The sequence below is a fragment of the Pelobates fuscus genome, chromosome 11 (assembly GCF_036172605.1).
Source record: "Pelobates fuscus isolate aPelFus1 chromosome 11, aPelFus1.pri, whole genome shotgun sequence".
Taxonomy (NCBI): Eukaryota; Metazoa; Chordata; class Amphibia; order Anura; family Pelobatidae; genus Pelobates; species Pelobates fuscus.
This window is the reverse complement of record NC_086327.1, coordinates 124490010-124509646: the sequence shown is the minus strand read 5'-3', so window position 1 is coordinate 124509646 and position 19637 is coordinate 124490010. Positions and strand designations below refer to the sequence as shown.

Here is a 19637-nt window from a genome sequence, read left to right as displayed (position 1 = left end):
AACTTGTCTTTGATCGGTTATTCTGGTGAATGTGCATAAAAGGTATCGGTAATGGCTGCGTGTCGGGACCCTTTACTCCTAATAAATTGCAGTGCTACCCTAAACAGCCTGCTGGATATTTTACCCAATTGTTGCCAAGCTGCAGACGTTGGCTCATTAATATTTGTAATGGTCTGTGGCATTTTACTCCAAAACTATGAAAGAGCTTTTGTATTTCTTAGAGAATATGCCAGTATATCACAAATAAAAGAGAAATTATAATGCAGTGTCTTGTATAAGAGTTCACTCACTACAATGTCCCCCTCCTCTAGAATTTTCCATGTGTAATGATCTTACAACAAGGAATTAAAACGGATTTAAAATAGGATTTTTTTTTGACACCGATATATACAAAATCTACAGATTTCACACTACACAGAAAGACGACGTAGTTCGTTACTATGTTAAGTACACTGCAATGCCCCCTCCTCTAAACGTTTCCACCTATAAATCTGCTACAACCTGGAATTAAAATGGATTTGAATAGGATTTTCTTGTGACTCGGATGTATATATAATCTACACTTTTCACAAACAAATGGAAAAATGTTGCACGCTTCAGTTACACTATTAGTTGTGACACTCTTTAAATAAACTATGGTATGTGATAACCAACACCTCACCCCCAAAGTGATATAATTAGCTGGAGTGCAGTTAAGTTTTATATAAACAAAGATCAAATACCATCATTTTTGAAGGTTTCTTTAAGAGCTGTAGATTCATAAAGACAGAGCAACTATCAGCATGAGTGAAGGATGAACAGTTCTGAATAAGCACCAAATAGGCATGACATATATACTAAATCAAATAAATAATATTAAAATATATATATATATATATATATATATATATATATATATATATATATATATATATTCACATTACAGCACTGTTAAAATCCTCAGAAATAAATTCAAAGCATTTCATAGCTAGCTTTGTTGGCAGCCAGGAGGCCAACAGCAGTGGGCAGTGAAGTATCTGAAGAGCGTTACGGCCAAAATGTGAGAAACTGCCCACAGAACGTCTAGCGCTGGAGCTAGCTACATTCATCAAACTTAATAAATGGAAAACGTGGGGGGCGTGGCCTAACCACTGGAGCGGATAGTCGCATGGCCTCAGAGCTCCGGTGAAACGACAAGATTAAACCCCCAAAAACCGAGACTAAGGGCACCCAAAAGACCCTAATATAGCCTAAATGGGCAAGACGACGAAAAGACTAAAACCCGACAGACCCCAACAGGGGAGAAGTATCGGGGACCTGTGGCTGCAAGCACGAGGCGCCCAGGAGGCCGCAATGGCGTCCCTTCATGGAGGCTGCTCCGACTTCTCCGACGGAGTCTTGGACGAAGAGGACGGAGACCACATACAGGCAACAAAGCGGCAGCCAACAACGAGGACGGAGCCCCCACTCAAGGCACCCGATGTCGCCCCAGTGACACTGGCAGCCATCAGGGAGATCATGGCGGACTTCCACTCGAAAATATCGGCGGATGTGGCCTTGCTCCGACAAGACCTGCGGGGACTGACAGACCGTCTCGGTGAGATGGAAACTACGACTCAGACCCACACAACACAAATCTCAGAACTGCGGCAGAAAGTTGAAGAGCTCACACAACAGAGCCGCAACCAAGAGATAAAGTTTGATACGCTAGAAGACAAACGCCGGCAGAAAAACCTAAAAATCAGGGGAGTGGGGATGTCGGTACTGCCAGACGAACTCCCACATTTTGCCAGGCGACTCCTGACGGCCATACTTGTGCCGAAGCAAGCCAAAGCGACACAAATCGAGGGAATATTCCGTCTCCCAACACCTGCCAAAGCACCACCTGCAGCACCGGGCGACATAGTGCTCCAGTTCCAAAGCATTAAGGACAAAGCAGCCGTGCTGGCGGCCACCAGGGGACATACCCCATACAACTTCGAGGGAATGGCTTTAACCTTCTTCGCGGATTTATCCGGGGGAACCCTCGCTTGGAGGCGGTCTCTCCGACCCCTCACCTCCCAACTACGTGAGAAGAATATCAGCTACCGCTGGAGCCAAGCCCGGGCACTTATAATACCGCACGGGGAAATGGTCCTCACCATTCATGACCTGCCAGAAGCAGCAAATCACCTGCAGGCGTTGGGACTGCCACCGGACTTGTTACGTCCAACGAACCCACACGGCTGGAATCCCGAAGCCACACGGGACTTTGTACCCAGGGTCAAGGCCCACACCTCTCGGACTGAAGCCGCGTCCTGAACACAGAAGACCAACGCGGCAAAACCAGGATGCACCTTAACAGCCCCTGGCCCCCAGCACACATGGACCCCGTCCCTCATGTTGGACCCGAACTGTCAGCGCGCCCAATACCCAGAGCACACGAAAGTTTAATACTCAAGCCTCTGCCACTGGAGCCGAGACAACGCTCTGACCCACCATTTACCATGGAACTGCTCTCCCACCACTTGTTGCCCCACTAACGGGAACTTTTACTTACGGTGTACGGAACCGGCCAACTCAGCTCACCTATACCCGATACCGGCACCCAGGCCACAGAATACTTACGGACGATTCCCACACGACAAAAAAGGGGACTCATATCTAAGTATTGCATTCCCATTTTATTTTTCTATAGTTACACTACCCCATTAGCTTGGAATTAGTTTCTTTTTAGTCGGCTCCATAGTATACCAGGCATGGGCCACAGGGCCCAATCCACTCTCTAGTATGCTCCAATCGAGCTAATAATTCCTAACCTGATTCGTAAAAATAACACTTTGTTTTGATTGCACCCACAACTGTATATTCCTTTATTGTGCCAGCACAGTTTGACTATCTTATTTTATTTTATTAAGCCTTGTTGACCCCCCTGAGAATCTAAAAATAGTATCGGCTGTATTAACAGAAGGCCAAGCATGGCAACGTAGCCAGTAATCCTCGAAAGGCTTGTTCCGTTTGTATACACCCACCGCAAGCCCATTACTACAACGGGGCTCTCCCCACGAGGTGTCATGTAATCGCTACACTACGATATTTACTCTTCTGCCTAGTTAGACCTGTCTGTCTACCAATTGTGTTTAGCATGTATATAGTTCGTCATTTATTGCCGAGTAACGGCTACATCGCTAGGCACTGTTTTACTAATCAATGGGGAATGCTATGGCGCCCCAACCTGCTTCAAATCTTTGGAGGAACTGAGGGCTTACCCGTCAGTACACCAGACGGACAGTATACACATCAGTAGGTGTCTGCCAACTCTCAAATTAATCATAAGATCATACACTGTAACCGCTATGTCACAGCAGAGGCTAAGCTAATTTTCCACAAGCTGTTTATTACCAGTCTTAACCATATACATATATAAAAAATTGTGCTAGTATTGTATTGTACCTTGACGTTATAATGTTTGAAATGTGCTCGAGGATCACCTTTGGGGTACCTCACGAGCAATTGTTGTAAACTCACGCACTACAAAAATAAAGAATTAAAAAAAAAAAAAAAAAATGGAAAACGTGGTGGCCTCAAAACTAAAATGGGTGGACTATTGCAGGCAAAACAACTTGCATTAATTTCTAGCATCTATACTAAGACAAATTCCAGGTAGGTATAGATTATGTTAATCAGTGATATATGCCTACCTGAAGCATAGGACCTTTAATCTAATGCAGGTGTTCCAAACACGTAGATTCCCAGATGTTGAAGAACTACAACTCCCATGATGCTTTGCATGCCTTTAGAATGGTAAAGCCTCACGGAAGCGGTCGTTTTTAAGAATCTGGGGATCTACCTTCTGATCACCTCCTGAGCTAGACTATCAAAGTCAACTACAACACAAGTTATTTACAAATACTGGCAGTACCAACCTTAAAAAAAAAAAAAAAAATACTAATGTTTCGCAAAAATTCTACGGAGTTTAAACCTAGAGCACTTCAAAACCCATCACGGATTATATATCAGACCTTTAGGATTCCAGGTACATAGCTCTGGTACTGCATATCGCTGGGACAAGAACTCAGCTGTAATACTGACTGTTCAGACGGCACTAAGAGTGTCACTGCCGCCCCTCTCAGCCTCCATAATAAAAGTGAGTACAGGTGATTTGCTCCATATGAGTTCACCTTTTTTTTTTTTTTTTTTTCCTAACAGAGTTACTTATCACAGGGGGGTAGGGGGGTTGAGGGAGAGTATCATTGCAGTGATTGCTAGCAATTTGGGAATACTGCCAAGGTGAATATTGATTAATTTTGTACTACATTGTAGTTTGTTAATCTGGCAAAGTGCCGAATGCAGCCTCTATAGCTGTTAAGACACGTGGATGCATTTTCTTGTTACATTATTATTGGCAAAGAGCCATGTGCCTGCAAGATGCACATTCCAAGCCTCAATCACTGGCTTAAGCAATAAAAAAATAAGTAAAATACCGGGATTCAGCCTTAAAATTAACTCTTCCAGTTCTGAAAGTCATAGAATGCATTACAAATGGGATGAACAGAGAGGATGCCGAATTTTAAAAAGTGATGACAATGCATGTGGTTGCATTACTGCCCGCATGCTTCTCAATGCAATAAAACCACTTGTCTTTAATCTCCATCTCGAAAACTGTATAAAAGGTTTAAAAAATATATATATATATAAAAGTAGTGGCTTTTAAAAAAAAAAAAACTTACTGCAAGAATAATGCAGTAATCCATTAACAACATTTTACTTTTGCATCAGGTTTGTACGAATACAATATTCTGTAGGTTAGTGCCATCCCACATGTAGTTTCTCCTGATCTCCTGGAGGCATCATTTGGAAGCCTAACTCCTACGATGCTACTAAAACCCCCGATCTGTTGTCCTATTATGCTCCAGCATATCCTACAGAGAATTCACTCCAGATTCCATAGAATATGCTATTAAGTTTAACTTGCATTCAGTCCCCACTGTTAACGTAGTTGCCATTTTCTTCAGGAAACTCTAAACAACGCTTTCTTTCTGAGATGTAAGTCATGCCAGTCTTGCCGGTGTTCTAGAGTCCCTGCTGGAGGCAGCGCACAGTGATCTGAATCTGTGACAAGAATGTATAATGGTTACTCCAGCTACCAGTCGGCAACAGAGAGAGAGGATTTGGAGAAACCTGGCATTAAATTGCAGAGGAGAAAAGCCACCCGGGCCTCCTGAGGTGACCATTAAAGATTTTGGAATGAGGAACATGTCAGGACGAGAAGCCTGCCTAGAAATATATTAGAGATGTTAAAATTACCTGAGACATCACGGCAGGAAAACCATAAGACAGAAAGATCACAAACACGTTCTAAAACAAATCCTAACTTTCCCGTTCCGTTCCCTGACTCACTGCGGAAGCTGCTTTGAACTCCACTGGCCCTCACAAGTTATCAGGTATGGCCCGTGAGACTATAGTTAATGTATTTTTCGGATTACAGACCCAATGGGTTTGTCCTGCCCAGGTGCTTTGCAGTTTGTAGATTTACACAGACATTGATGTCCATCTGATGTTTCTAAGTTAACAGGAAAATGAAGGTAAATGGGAAGGAAAAATAGCTTGTTACGCCAATGACATCACGTGGATTCTCCTCAGAAAAAGGTTAAAAACATCACATTAGACTAAGGCTACACAGTGTTCTATTTTAGAATAATAAACTCCATTTATAGACTGTTATAATCTAGTTAATAAAATTGGCAGGAACGTAACATAGGCTTATCAGTGTGTTGTGAAATTGAACGTGGCGAACGGCAAATAGAAACAAGAAGGGCACAGATTCACTGTCCTGCTGTCTGCACACAATTCTGCCAGTCTACTCCAGACTGTGTACCATTGCATTCCTTACACATCAACAAAACATTATTCCAGGGACTTTTCATTTATTCATTTCATTTATGCTCTGTATAAACACTGCCAGGAGAAGGGCACTTTAAATGTTTGTTGTTATTATATCATATCTTTCTGATTTATCCCTACACAGTTTGGACTGTACTGGGCATTCTGAATAGTTTTTAGGCTGAAGTATAAAAACAACAAAACAAAAACTACAATGATTTGTCTGGGTATCAGTTTTCAAACTGTATAAGGTTGAGGTAAAGAAATACTTTGATAAAATGAAAATAAATGAATAACAATCTCACGCTTTAAAAAAAAAAAAAGTAAGTATTTCTGGCCTTGTCTTGAGAAGCACTGTGGTGAAATCTTTCAAGATGGATTTGTTGTGCAATTTTGTTTAAAGGGACACTATAGGCACCCAGTCCACTTCAGCTCAATGAAATGGTCTGGGACCATGTCCCATTGACTATGCAATGGTAATTAATGCCGCTTTAAGGGTTAAGACTGCCTCTGGCGGCTGTAAATCAGAAAAACACTAGAGGCACTTAAGTGGTGGTTGAGCAACTTTTAGTTACCTGACGTTCTGCATGAGGACATCCAGGGTTAGTCAATTCCCCATAGGGAAGCACTGCATCAATGTTTTCCTATGGGGAGGGCCTAATGAGCTTGCAGCGTTCGCTGTGCATGTGCATTAGTGCCCCCACCTGCCAGCGCAGTGGGACATCAATGCTGGAATCGTCTAAGTACAGTAAGGTGGGGCTCTGCTGAAGACTTGCGTCTATCTTCTGTCCGAACGTTTTCAGTTTAATGCTTTTTTTTATTTTATTTTTTTATATTGAGGGGCGCTGAGGTATCTAATGCACATATTGTTCCATCTACATAAATCTGCTTTAATAAATACTTTAACTAGAGTAAATTAGTATTAACTGTAAATGTATAATTTTTTGATGGAAAGCCCATTTAGGAGGAGCCCTATTCGCCTACTGGTCCTTAATGTCAAACGTGCTATGTTAGAATTAGTAGTTTGTCTTGTTTTACCCATTGTACAGCGCTGTGCTATATAAATAACTGTACTCTTATAACCTTTGTAAATCACCAGCTCAGTAAGGTGCAGAGTGGTTTGAAATACTTAATACTCATAAGTCCATTGATTCCAGATTCAGCGTGTCATTGTCTACAATGCACGGCAAAACAGAACAAATGCATCATAGTACTTCTCAGATGACATTAACATTTATTTTTTCCAATATATTGTGACGAAGAGCCATCACATTTGGATTTTTTACTCCATATGTAATATAGTCATGCTTTATACTTGTGTGTCCTGTGTCAACCGCAATATACATTTCTTGCAAGACTCAGTGAGGCAGCAGCAAATATTTTATTGCATTTCCTCTGCTATGCATTAGATGCAGTTAGCCGTTTGTATCTTCCCCTGCATTTCTACATCTAGACTGATTTTGGTTTCTTTAAAAAGTATTTATGACAACTTCAACAAAAGGTCTTGAAAATCGGAGAATTGTCGTATTGATTTGAAGATACAATTTTATGTCCAATCTGTTTTTAATTTAACCATCAAAAAAAAAAATAATCTTTAAGGCAACGCAGCCATTCCATATAACGTAATTTGTGATTTCAACCATCAGCCCAACAGACCGAACTCCCTGAAATATTGATCAGCCGGATAAAGTGGACTATGTGGTGGAATAACAAAAATAATATAATATATATATATATGAATGGCTGATATGCAGAAGAGAGGTTTTAACAAGAAACCGCAACTTCTCTAGAAAAATCTGTAATTGAATAAAACAAACAAAAATATCCCATAACTTGTTTTAAGCTTTTTCTCACGCGAAGCTCTGTGTTTTTTTAAAGGACCACTATGGGCACCCAGACCACTTCAGCTTAATGAAGTGGTCTGGGTACCAGGTCCAGCTAGGATTAACCATTTTTTTCTATAAACATAGCAGTTTCAGAGAAACTGCTATGTTTATAATAGGGTTAATCCAGCCTCTAGTGGCTGTCTCATTGACGCCAGCGTCCATAGGAAAGCATTGTGAATGCTTTCTATGGACTGGCTGAATGCGCGCGCAGCTCCTTCCGCGCATGCGCATTCAGCTGAGGAGGAGGAGGAGGAGGAGAGTCCTCCATCCGGGGCTGGAGAAAGAGGTAAGTTTAACCCCTTCCACCCCCTAGAGCCCGGCGGGAGGGGGGGGACACACAGACCCTGAGGGTGGGGGCACCCTAAGGGCACCATAGTGGTCCTTTAAGTACATCCTAAAGATTCAGCTATTGATATCACAATCCAGTTCAGTCTGGGCACACACTGCATTGGAGGATGACAAACAAACATTGGAAGAAATGTATCAAAGTGTTCCGATATAAATGTGAACTAAGGCTCGTTTGAGCAGGGCTCTCACCAACCTATCATTCCTGTAACATTGTGTAATTGTCTCTTTTATGGTTACATTTACCGCTTTATAATTTTTAAAAAGCGCTGTGCACAATATAAATGCCAATAATAATAATAACAACAACAACGACACCTAAAGTACCAAAAGTGGAACACTCACCGTGGAAACCAGTCACATTAATCTCTCTTTTACATTTTTTGCACCACTTTTTAGAACAGAACACTTTGATAATTCACCACAATTATTTCTGTTGAATGACAGAAAATGGCAGAAATGATTACAATGTCTGACAATGTGCCGTGATATAGTTAACACATTGCTGTGGAGATCTACATTTTTATTTTTTTTATCTCACAAACATTTTTGTCAAATCAAGGGATAAGTAAATTGAATAGTGACATTTTTGGGAAGTGATGCGATTCCTTTAAATTGTGTAAATGGGTTGTAAAACACAAGAAATTCTTGTTTCGTTTTATCTCACTGATAATTTGTATTGATTGCGGTGTGAAATAATGTCTGCATGAGTAAATAAACATTTATCGCTTGAATAATCCGCTTTGGACATTTTTTCCAGTGGCCTAGATCTTTAGCACAGTGCTCTATAATCATATACTACGTATCTCATACATATATGTGCTCACTCCTCCATACTGTAGCTGGATTTTCCTTATCGCTACAGTGTTTTTCCTATAATTCCTTGTATCTTGGTAAACTTTTCTCCCCCTTTACCTTGCTGCCTACCTCACTGGCCATTTATCATTCTTCCTGTGACAGTCTCCCCACCGCTAAAGCCTGCAGTGTGGAGACAGACGGGTGTGGGTGTGCCAGCCATGTAAATGAATGTGCGCAGTTTAAGAAGCAAAAATAATGGATTATCATAAAATTAATTTAAAGGCAACACTTAAAGTAGTTCAGATTTTTTTTTTGCCTTCAACATGAAGGATATTTATTGATTTCATTTATATACAGTTGATTAGATTTCTGTTTTAATGTCCCAGCTCTAGAAATCTTGAATTGCTGTATACAATGAACCTCATTCCGAGCAGAAACAAACGTTGATTCTACCAAACACTGGTTTTAGTTAGTTTAATGTTTATTTTTAAAGATAGAGTTTAAAAGGATACTCTAAACACAAAACCAATTGTATCTTTATGAAGCAGTTTTGGTGCATAGATCATGCCTCTGAAGTCTTACTTCTATATTCTCTGCCATTCAGGAGTTAAATCACATTTGTTTCTGTTTATGCAGCCCTAGCCACAACTCCCCTGGCTGCGACTGACAGTCTGCCTGAAAAAAATAAAAAAGTAAAAATCTTACAGCACAGTGTGTTTACTTTAGATGTTATCTTCTGCTACATTAATTGAACTTTACACACAGGAGGCTGTTGCTGGTTTGCACAGGCAATTAAAGCATGAGATAAGAAATTGTAACCTAAACACACTGTGTAATAAGGGAAGCTAAACAAAAAACTTAAATATTTTTCAGGATGTGTGTAGGGAGGTTGTGTTAGAGTCAGCCAGGGAAGGTGTGGCTAGGGCTGCATAAACCAAGTGATTTGAACTAAATGGGCAGAGAATTAAGAAGTGGTGCTGTAGGGGCATGATCTATACACCAAAACCACTTTATTAAGTAAAGTTTTTTTGGTGCTTAGAGTGTCCCTTTAATCTTTCCGTAGATGAAATATGCATAGAGATTCAATATGTATAATAAAACTGGAATAAATCACAAGATGATAAAAGCCAATAACCACCAGAGTAATGGCAATACTACATAATAACAATATAAATATACACTGATCAGCCACAACATTAAAAACAATCTGCCTTACATTGTGTAGCTCTGATGTGTTGAGGCATGGACTGCACAAAACCTTAGGTTTTCCTGTGGTATCTCGCACAAAATCTTTCAAGTCCTGGATGTTGTGAAGTGCGGCCTCCATGGATTAGATCGGTTGTTCCAGCACATCCCACAGATGCTCAATCAGATTGATATTATTGGAATTTGGAGGCCAAGCCAACACTTTGAACTCGTGTTATGTTCCTCATACCATTCCTGAACAATTTTTGCAGTGTTGCAGGGTTCATTATCCTAATGAAAGAGGTCACTGCCATCAGGAAACACCATTGCCATGGAGGGATGTACATGGTCTGCAATAATCTCTAGACTGGTGGTATGCATCGAAGTAAAATATCCATGAATGTCAGGAGTCAAGGTTTCACAGCAGAACATTGCTCAGAGAATAAATCTGCCTCCGCCGTCCTGCATTCTTTCCATAGTGCATTGTACTGCCATCTCTTTCCCAGGCACACCATGAAGATGTACCCATCCATCCACCTGATCTAAACGAAAACATGATTCATCAGACCAGTCAACCTTCTTCCATTACTCCATGGTGCAGTACGGACATGCACAAGCCCACTTAAGGTGCTTCAGAAGGTGGACAGGGGTCATCATGGGCACCATGAGCAACCTGCAGCTACACAGCCCCATAAACAACAAACTGCGATGCACAGTGTGTTCTGACACCTTTTTATCATGGCCAGCATTAAGTTTTTCAGTAATTCGAGAAACACTAACTCTTCTGTGTGATCAGATTAGATAGGCTAGCCCCTATACTCCGCCTGAGTATTTCCGCTGTAGTTCTCCCAAAACCCAAGTGAAGCAGGGATTATAGCTCCCAATTCCCCAAACATCAGCCTAGAGTTGATGAAGGGTAGAAACGAATGTGTATAATCATGGCCAAATTGTCCACTTATATACTATACAAAACAAGGATGCAGGAAAACACGCCCAGAACACTCCCACAAAATGTCCACAAATTCCTGTGTCAGAGTGACTCGGCACAAAAACATAAAATATCAAAATACATACAAAACAATTAGGAACCCCCACAAATTATATATCGTTAAATAGCCCTGATAGGAGCACCCAAGTTCTCCAAATAGCATGCAGATCTATGTAGTGTAGGGGACCAGCCACACACATGGTCCTATGCCCAAAACAGTTCCACGGTGTTTGGTGCTTTTGACGGTCAACTTCCAGGAGCTCCTGCGGCCGCCATATCTAGTGCTCCGACTGGCCGCTAGGTAGTGTTTATTCACCTTAGTCTCAGGCACATTCCCTCCAAAAATCGCTCTCCTGGTGGTTTTTAAAGTGATTCAAAACCGCAAACTAAATTATCCAGGAACTAATTATCCGCTGGGACTATTTGTGGGTTTGGCCGCCAGAGAACCAGCTTTTGGTTCCATTCGCATGACGGGAAAGTGCCGAAACAGGGGCACCCAGGGCAAGCTACTAATGGCGGTTGGGGAGATTTAACTCCCGAACAGAGTCTTTGTATATGGCCTATAGTTGGTGTGCAGGAGTCCGGCTTCTACATTCCTCCATGAATTCGTGGCAAACGTACAGGGCAAGGAGAGTTTGTCGCACAGTGTATATGTGTTGTTATTTGTTGATTCAAATTTACTTTTTGTTTTTGCCAGTTTAATTTTTTGGGGGGTATTTATGTCAAGTCTTTTTATGTAAAACTTACATTTTTAATATTAAAGAAACTTTCTTATGGCATACGTGAAACATTCTTTCTTTCTTTTCTTACAAGTCTCAAGAGATGACCTTGCGTCCTCATTACAGCCAGGGGGATGAAAAGTTCCAGAGATATAATCTAAAGACCTTGAATATATTTGTATAATGCAATCAAATTCACGCTTAGGTGTCTATTATAATTTAAACAGAACCCAATTTTCCTAGTCCTCTCTCCTACCAGCAATTTTAACACCCTCCCGTGCCCCCCCCCCCCCCCCCTCCCATTTTTACTATGCTGCCTTTATACTTCCTTTATTTCGGTGATTTAGCAAAACAGGAATTTCTTGAGCTCTTATTAAATTGGACACAGAAAATTTAGCTTGTGTTTACGGCTACTGCGTAAGCATTTTCCTGTAAAGCCTATTTAAATATTTTTATTTGACACTAGTCTAGTTGGTCTCAGACAGAAGGGGGCTTATTCTTATCTGGGAATTGTGAAGAAGTGACCAGGGAACTTAAACGTTTAGGTCAAAATAACCAAACTAAAAAAAAAAAAAAAAATATCAAGAGCAGGTAATTTGGCAAAAAATGCAATTCCACCATCAACTGTCCACAATTTACAGATTACAGAAAAGGATAACTTTATAGGATCATTAGAAGCTTCTGATCCACAACTTCTGTTCGAATACGTTGTTTTTGAAGGAAAAGAAGAAGTTATTCCCTAGCTCAACCTAGTGAGTGTACTCCAATTCGCAACATTTATACCAAGGGTAGGCCACCTTCGGCACCCCAGATGTTGTGGACTACCTCTCCAATAAAGCTGGCAAAGCATCGGGGGAGGTACAGACCACCACATCTGGATATATATTCTCCTAATTTAGGAAATGGAACATCTAGTGGAAATCCGACTTTTTTTCCAGTGCATACTTATCAATCAGTAGCAGGAATCGACAACATTAAAAAGGAGTGGAGAAATTCCAGTGGTGAGAGGTGCCCCAGTGGAATTTATAACGCTCTAGGCTTGGTAGGCTCTGAGATGGGCCTCTGAAGACAGTCAGTGACCTCTCTCTCAGCCTCCAGCTGTACTCATTAGCTTAGGCACCATTCTTTATGTACTGGATATCCAGAGACTATGCAGCCATGTTTCTGCCGATAGCATTGCTTAATAGAATATAAATAAGATTATACAAAGTTCTAGCTGTATAGATGGTCTTTAAATAACGTGCAGAGTTGTGACATTTAATTTAGTTTGGAAAAGATCGAAAATCCTATTGAAAGCATTTGTGCCATTCAACATAACTAGGCAAGGCATGTACAAAACTAGTACTTATTATTTCTACAAGTACTTATTACTTCTTATTTTTCACAATAAATTACATAATTGTATTTTGAACAGAAAAAAAGGAGGAAATCGCGCCCTAAATATGAAGAGATATTGGTGGTGGTCTCTATACAATTTGACCTCAAAAGATAAAACATACAGAATAATAGTGCAGTAAATCAAATACAGTAGGTATGTGAATGAATACTTGAAATAATTTTCACTCACATTTCCCAGAGCTAACTAAGAGCTCAGCCGTTAGTACGCGTGGACGGAACAATCCCCGTCTAAGGATATATGTGGAGCAGTAGATATCTTGGCCGTCTCAGATGAATAATATGTAAAGAGACAGAGAAATCCAGATAGTGCAGTATATACTGTCAGTTCCTGGTTACTGCTAGCTTTGGAGAGGTGAGGTTAGTGCAGACCCAAGCTGATTCAATGTTTTTGTATTTGAATGTATTTCTGCAGATCTTTATTTGCATTTCTTTGTATTCCTTTATAATCACACTTTATTTTACCTTAATTCATCTCCAATCCTTTCCAAATGAACGAGCAAATTTGGATATATTATTATTTGCAAGGAGTATAATGATGAAAACTCATTTTACTCTTTACTAGTGAGTAGGAACATACAGCTGTATTTTATTAATTTACAGTAGAAGTACTGCAGTTCATTTCCATTACGAGTGTTCTGTGCTTTACACTATTTACTTGTCCAGGTATAGCTCTATTTATTCGTGTTAGCTACATAAACCATGTGAGAGCAGTTTCAAAGTTGATAATGTAAATGTGCAGCCGTGTCGACAATTCATAGAGTCCATATGGCTGTAAACAGTCTCACGCAATGCCATCTGATTTTAACTTCATTCAGTGAGCTAGTATATTCTCAGTATCCACTCACAGGTTTAACTACACTCGTCCATACCTCTATCCTATCCCACCATGTGCTTGCACCCCACTAGACTCTTGTTATCCCACACTTCCTACTAGGCTCCAATACATAGATACATGCATGCACACTTTGCAGAGGGCACTCCTACACAGTCACTAGGCTCTCACAGTGTACATAGGGTACCCGAATGTTCATACACAGCCTCCCTCTACACAATTATAGTAGGTAGGAAGAATCCCTAGGTTATAAATCACACTGAGAACAATTCTGTCGCACAGTATTGGTGTATAATAAGTGAGGACTAATAAAAAGTTAATAGAAGATAGACACATGCAGATCACATTATTGCAAAGACCAAGAAAGTAAACCTTAAACCAGGGTCACCACACAAACAAAACCTGACACTGAATCTACAATATGATGCAATGGTCTACCTGGAGCTGCAGTCTTGCAAAATAAAATACCCTACCTAGAATACATTATGATTGCTCAACATCAATCAAGCCATAGGATGCAATAGAAGAAAATACAATTATCAAATTAAAAAATGAGCAAATGCGTTACACTGGTTATTTTCTCAACAACAAACTCTAATAATCATGACCTGATCAGATGTTCTGATACTTACAATTCACCTCCAGGTACTGCTGGGTCTGCAGGTCCTTAACGGCAGGGTGATCCACAAGACATACTATGGGAATACCATTATCTTCTCGCCCTGCAGTAAGGAAGATCTGACTGCGTACGCGGAACAACTTGTCTTCTATAGCTTCGACTTCTTCTTTGGTGGCTGTTAGAATTGATGTAATCGATAATTTTAATTAAAAATTTAAAGAACACAAGAAAAAAAAATTGTACATCTCAAATCATCATATATTTATCATTTACATTACGAATACCATTCTATATTATTCACATCTCTCCATATAAGATATGGCCCCCAGGTCACTGAGCCCCATGTGACAAGAAAAGGCAGATCGGTCGCCATAATGCTCAACTTGTCCTCTTTGTTAAACTAACTCTCCAACTTTAACGTTGTCCTGACATAAAGCTCTTCTTCCAATTCTCGTCCAGGTCTACCATCCAATTCACAAGATTATTTACATTCCAGCTGTTTGTGACTTTGTGTTTTAGTTACAACCTAGGACGGGGCTCTCCAAACGTTGGACCTCCAGATGTTGCTGAACTACAACTCCAATGATTCTCTGGCTATCCATTTCATGTAGTTCAGCAACATCTGGAGGGTCAGAGCTTGGAGAGCCCTGAACTATGGCTTTGTGCCACTATAGTAACAAAACTGTTGACTTTAATGTTAATTAACATGCTAAAACCTGGTCTCTGCCTGCAGCACACTACATTATCCTGCCATGTCCAATAATACAGAGCTCTGACTTTTTGTTAATACTTTTTGTGTTTTTTATGCTTCAATAAAGTATCAGTTTGTTATCAAGATCTCTCCTGGGAAACACAGATATCTGTAAAACTTTGTTATTCTTGCTCTGTACTCAAGACATGACACCTAATCTTAGAGCATATTGTGCTGACTCCTGGTCTATATTCATATATATGCATGTCTAAACTATCTAGATTCCTGGTAGTCTAATTCTGAAATGTTTACGTTTTTGGATTCTCAAATTTCTAAGTTTGCTTCAAGGAACTCTCTAGTACATTGTTGTAGCACTTCCCTGGGAAGTACCAGAGTTATGTTCCAGGTTTTTTTTTTTTTTTTTATTCCAGTTTGCGACCCTATGAGTAGTGTCTCTGCCTTGGGCCAACCATGTACAATCTTGAATCAGACTATGATGATTGTACAGGCAAGGAAAAAGAAGGTGGGTGAGTGGGAAAGGAATTTCAATATAAACCAAGTGCAGGCTAGCCTCTGTAAATTGGACACTCCAAATCCAATAACAAGAAAAATGTATATATAGATTAACAGGGCGCCACAGTCACTAAATAGGTATAAGTGGGGGAAAGAACCATATAATAAATATACTGGTAAAAATAGTAATTTATTGGTACAGAAGTAGATAAAAATATAAATTAATAGCACAATCACAAGTGCTCAAAACATATAAGACAGGAACCCATAGGTATAGCAGCTCACTAATACATAATGCTGAACTGGGCAAATAAAGTGCAGATAGTAAAAGTGCAAAATGCAGTGCTAGTATAAGGTGCAAAACACTAGTACCAAAAATGCACCAAGTCCATAATCTGTAGCCCAAGAAAGAGAAAAAATCAGCATATATAAACAATAAAACCGCTGATACCACGATGCAGGGTCCCAAGGGGTCGTCAATGTTGCAATGCTCAACGCGTTTCGTCGTCAGACTTCCTCAGGAGCTTCTTCCATCTTCCTCCATCTTCTTTCTTTTAAACCAGCCGGTCCGTCTGTCCACTTCCGTGATTGGGCGTGCGTCCATACGTCACCACGCACAACGTCATACGTCATGACGCTTGCGTGGCTAATATGCGCATGCGCAACCACGGAGAAACGCAAATAAACTTTATTGTTCATGTACACGGTGGCATAAAGAGCGAACTACAAAAGAGAGCGCTCTGTTCCTATGCAGACCGGATTTACAAATCTGCCTACCCCCCTTCTAACCCCTATACATTGGAATGCTAAGTATAAAGGGGGGAGATATAAATTGGACAGGAACCAGACTAAAAAAAGGGGGAAGAAAAAATGGGAAGAAAAAATATATATATATATAATGTGTATATATATTGAAAAAATATATGAATTATATATAAAAATAGAAAATAGAATATAGAAAATAATAATTAAGTAGTGGGGAATAATGTTAAAAAAAAATAAATAAAAAAAATATATATATATAGAAAATAAAAAATAAAAAATAAAAAATAAAAATCTAAGAGTCCATTTATATTTCCAGATGACCATAGAAATAGTTTACAGAGACCTTACAGTATTGAATAACCATAAAAATAGTTTACAGAGACCTCACAATATTAAATTGTCTATCCAGTATTGTCAATGTGGATATGCATAAATGGATGACCAATCTGAATATGAACGGATACAGAAGACAATATCCAAATATTCGTAAAAATCATAGATATATATACACATACAGGAAATAATGTAATGATGAAAGCATATCAATATGGCTGAAGGGTAAAAGTCATATAAACATAACTGATTACACTATAGGAGACAATTCTTTTTATATCATTTGTTATTCTGACATATATTCAAAAGCTTATATAGAAGGCATATATAAGTATAATAAATAAATATAAAAAAAAAAAAAAACATATAAAAAAAGGCATATATAAAAAACATACGTAAAAAACATATATACAAAAGAGGAGACAAATAAAAAAGAGGTTAAATATCGTATATCAATCAAATAAAAGCTAGTATGTCCAAATCAGTATTTAATCCTGAAGGAACAGAGGACTTCATTTTATAAATCCACTCTGTTTCCTTCATGGCTAGCCGTTTTTCGGTGTCGCCACCTCTCCAATGAGGTAAAACTAGATCTATCCCAATACAGGTAAAATCCTTAAAATCGAAATCTATACATTTATTGCAATGTCTAGGTACACTATGTTTCTCGTTTTTATTTTTAATACCATTAAAGTGTTCGAGTAGTCTGATGTGCAGTTTTCTAATCGTCCGTCCAATATATTGGACCCCACACTTACATTGTAACAGGTATACCACAAACTTACTATTGCAATTAATAAAGTGTTTTATTTTAAAAGTCTTTTTAGTTACCGTACTAGAAAATTCTGTGGTCTTGTTCCTCTGAAATTTACATGTACTGCATCTACCACATTTAAAAAAACCTTTTGGCCTTTCTATTAAAAAGTTTGATTTCTCATTTGCGACAATCTGTTTAGGTAAAATGCTGGGAGCTAAAATATTCCTCAAGTTATTGGGTCTTTTATAGATCACTTTAGGATTTGTGGGTAAAACCTTTTTTAAAAACTTGTCCTGTAGCAAGATAGGCCAATTCTTCCTAATAGACTTCTCTATTAGGTTGGCCTTATTGCTAAATTTTGTCAAAAAGGCAAACTCAGACTGATTCCCAGCATTCCTCTTAACCCCTTTATTATTCGATAGAATATCCTTCCTCTGATAACCTTCTACTTGTTTTTGTGTGTTAGTTAGGAGTTGTTCTGGATAATTTCTGTTTAGGAACTTTTTATTAAGGACTTGAACTTGGTTTTTAAAATCCTCTTTCTCAGTGCAATTCCTATATAATCTCAGATGCTGTCCTTTGGGGATATTTGTCAGCCATTTTCGATGATGGCAACTAGAAAAATCTCCCCCCTTTATACTTAGCATTCCAATGTATAGGGGTTAGAAGGGGGGTAGGCAGATTTGTAAATCCGGTCTGCATAGGAACAGAGCGCTCTCTTTTGTAGTTCGCTCTTTATGCCACCGTGTACATGAACAATAAAGTTTATTTGCGTTTCTCCGTGGTTGCGCATGCGCATATTAGCCACGCAAGCGTCATGACGTATGACGTTGTGCGTGGTGACGTATGGACGCACGCCCAATCACGGAAGTGGACAGACGGACCGGCTGGTTTAAAAGAAAGAAGATGGAGGAAGATGGAAGAAGCTCCTGAGGAAGTCTGACGACGAAACGCGTTGAGCATTGCAACATTGACGACCCCTTGGGACCCTGCATCGTGGTATCAGCGGTTTTATTGTTTATATATGCTGATTTTTTCTCTTTCTTGGGCTACAGATTATGGACTTGGTGCATTTTTGGTACTAGTGTTTTGCACCTTATACTAGCACTGCATTTTGCACTTTTACTATCTGCACTTTATTTGCCCAGTTCAGCATTATGTATTAGTGAGCTGCTATACCTATGGGTTCCTGTCTTATATGTTTTGAGCACTTGTGATTGTGCTATTAATTTATATTTTTATCTACTTCTGTACCAATAAATTACTATTTTTACCAGTATATTTATTATATGGTTCTTTCCCCCACTTATACCTATTTAGTGACTGTGGCGCCCTGTTAATCTATATATACATTTTTCTTGTTATTGGATTTGGAGTGTCCAATTTACAGAGGCTAGCCTGCACTTGGTTTATATTGAAATTCCTTTCCCACTCACCCACCTTCTTTTTCCTTGCCTGCATATTTTATATCTTTGGATATAATTTTTCACTCCATAAGGTGTGGTGTAATAGAGGAATCGCCTCCTTATCTGCAATTATCATTATTATTTTTCTCTCCAGTGATTCAGACCATTATTTTTAGTTATGGCTTATTGCAGACTCATGACCACTACTATGAGGGATGCAAGGAATAGACGTATTGAGAGTCTATTTTCTAGAGAATCTATCACAAACCATAAGGTGAATAATTTTTCTTTTCAGAAACTGGAGAGATTAGCAGAAAAAGAGGTTAAAAAATGGTGGGAGATTAAATATCTCCAACAATATTTAAAATTGGGAATTATCCCTAGGGGGCTTAGAATTGAAAAAGAACCTGCATTCGGCCAAGATAACCCAGACTTTATGACTAAGTGGAACGACACCCTTGACAAATGCTCGAACCAGTTAATGGAAATCCTTGTTAAATATCAAGAGGAGTGTTTGAGAAATATAGAGGAGGAAATCCACTCAGTAGAGTCTGAGATTAA

At 39.4% G+C, this 19637-nt stretch overlaps 1 protein-coding gene across 4 annotated transcripts in view; it reads right to left on the bottom strand.

Annotated features, from left to right (window-relative positions):
• Positions 1-19637, bottom strand: part of CADM1 (cell adhesion molecule 1) — a 230744-nt gene that overhangs the window by 70787 nt on the left and 140320 nt on the right. For all 4 annotated transcript variants that reach the window (XM_063436372.1, XM_063436373.1, XM_063436375.1 and 1 more), the window contains one exon: positions 14625-14786. In XM_063436372.1, the coding sequence (XP_063292442.1) occupies positions 14625-14786 (162 nt within the window). The remainder of the gene's footprint in view (positions 1-14624; positions 14787-19637) is intronic.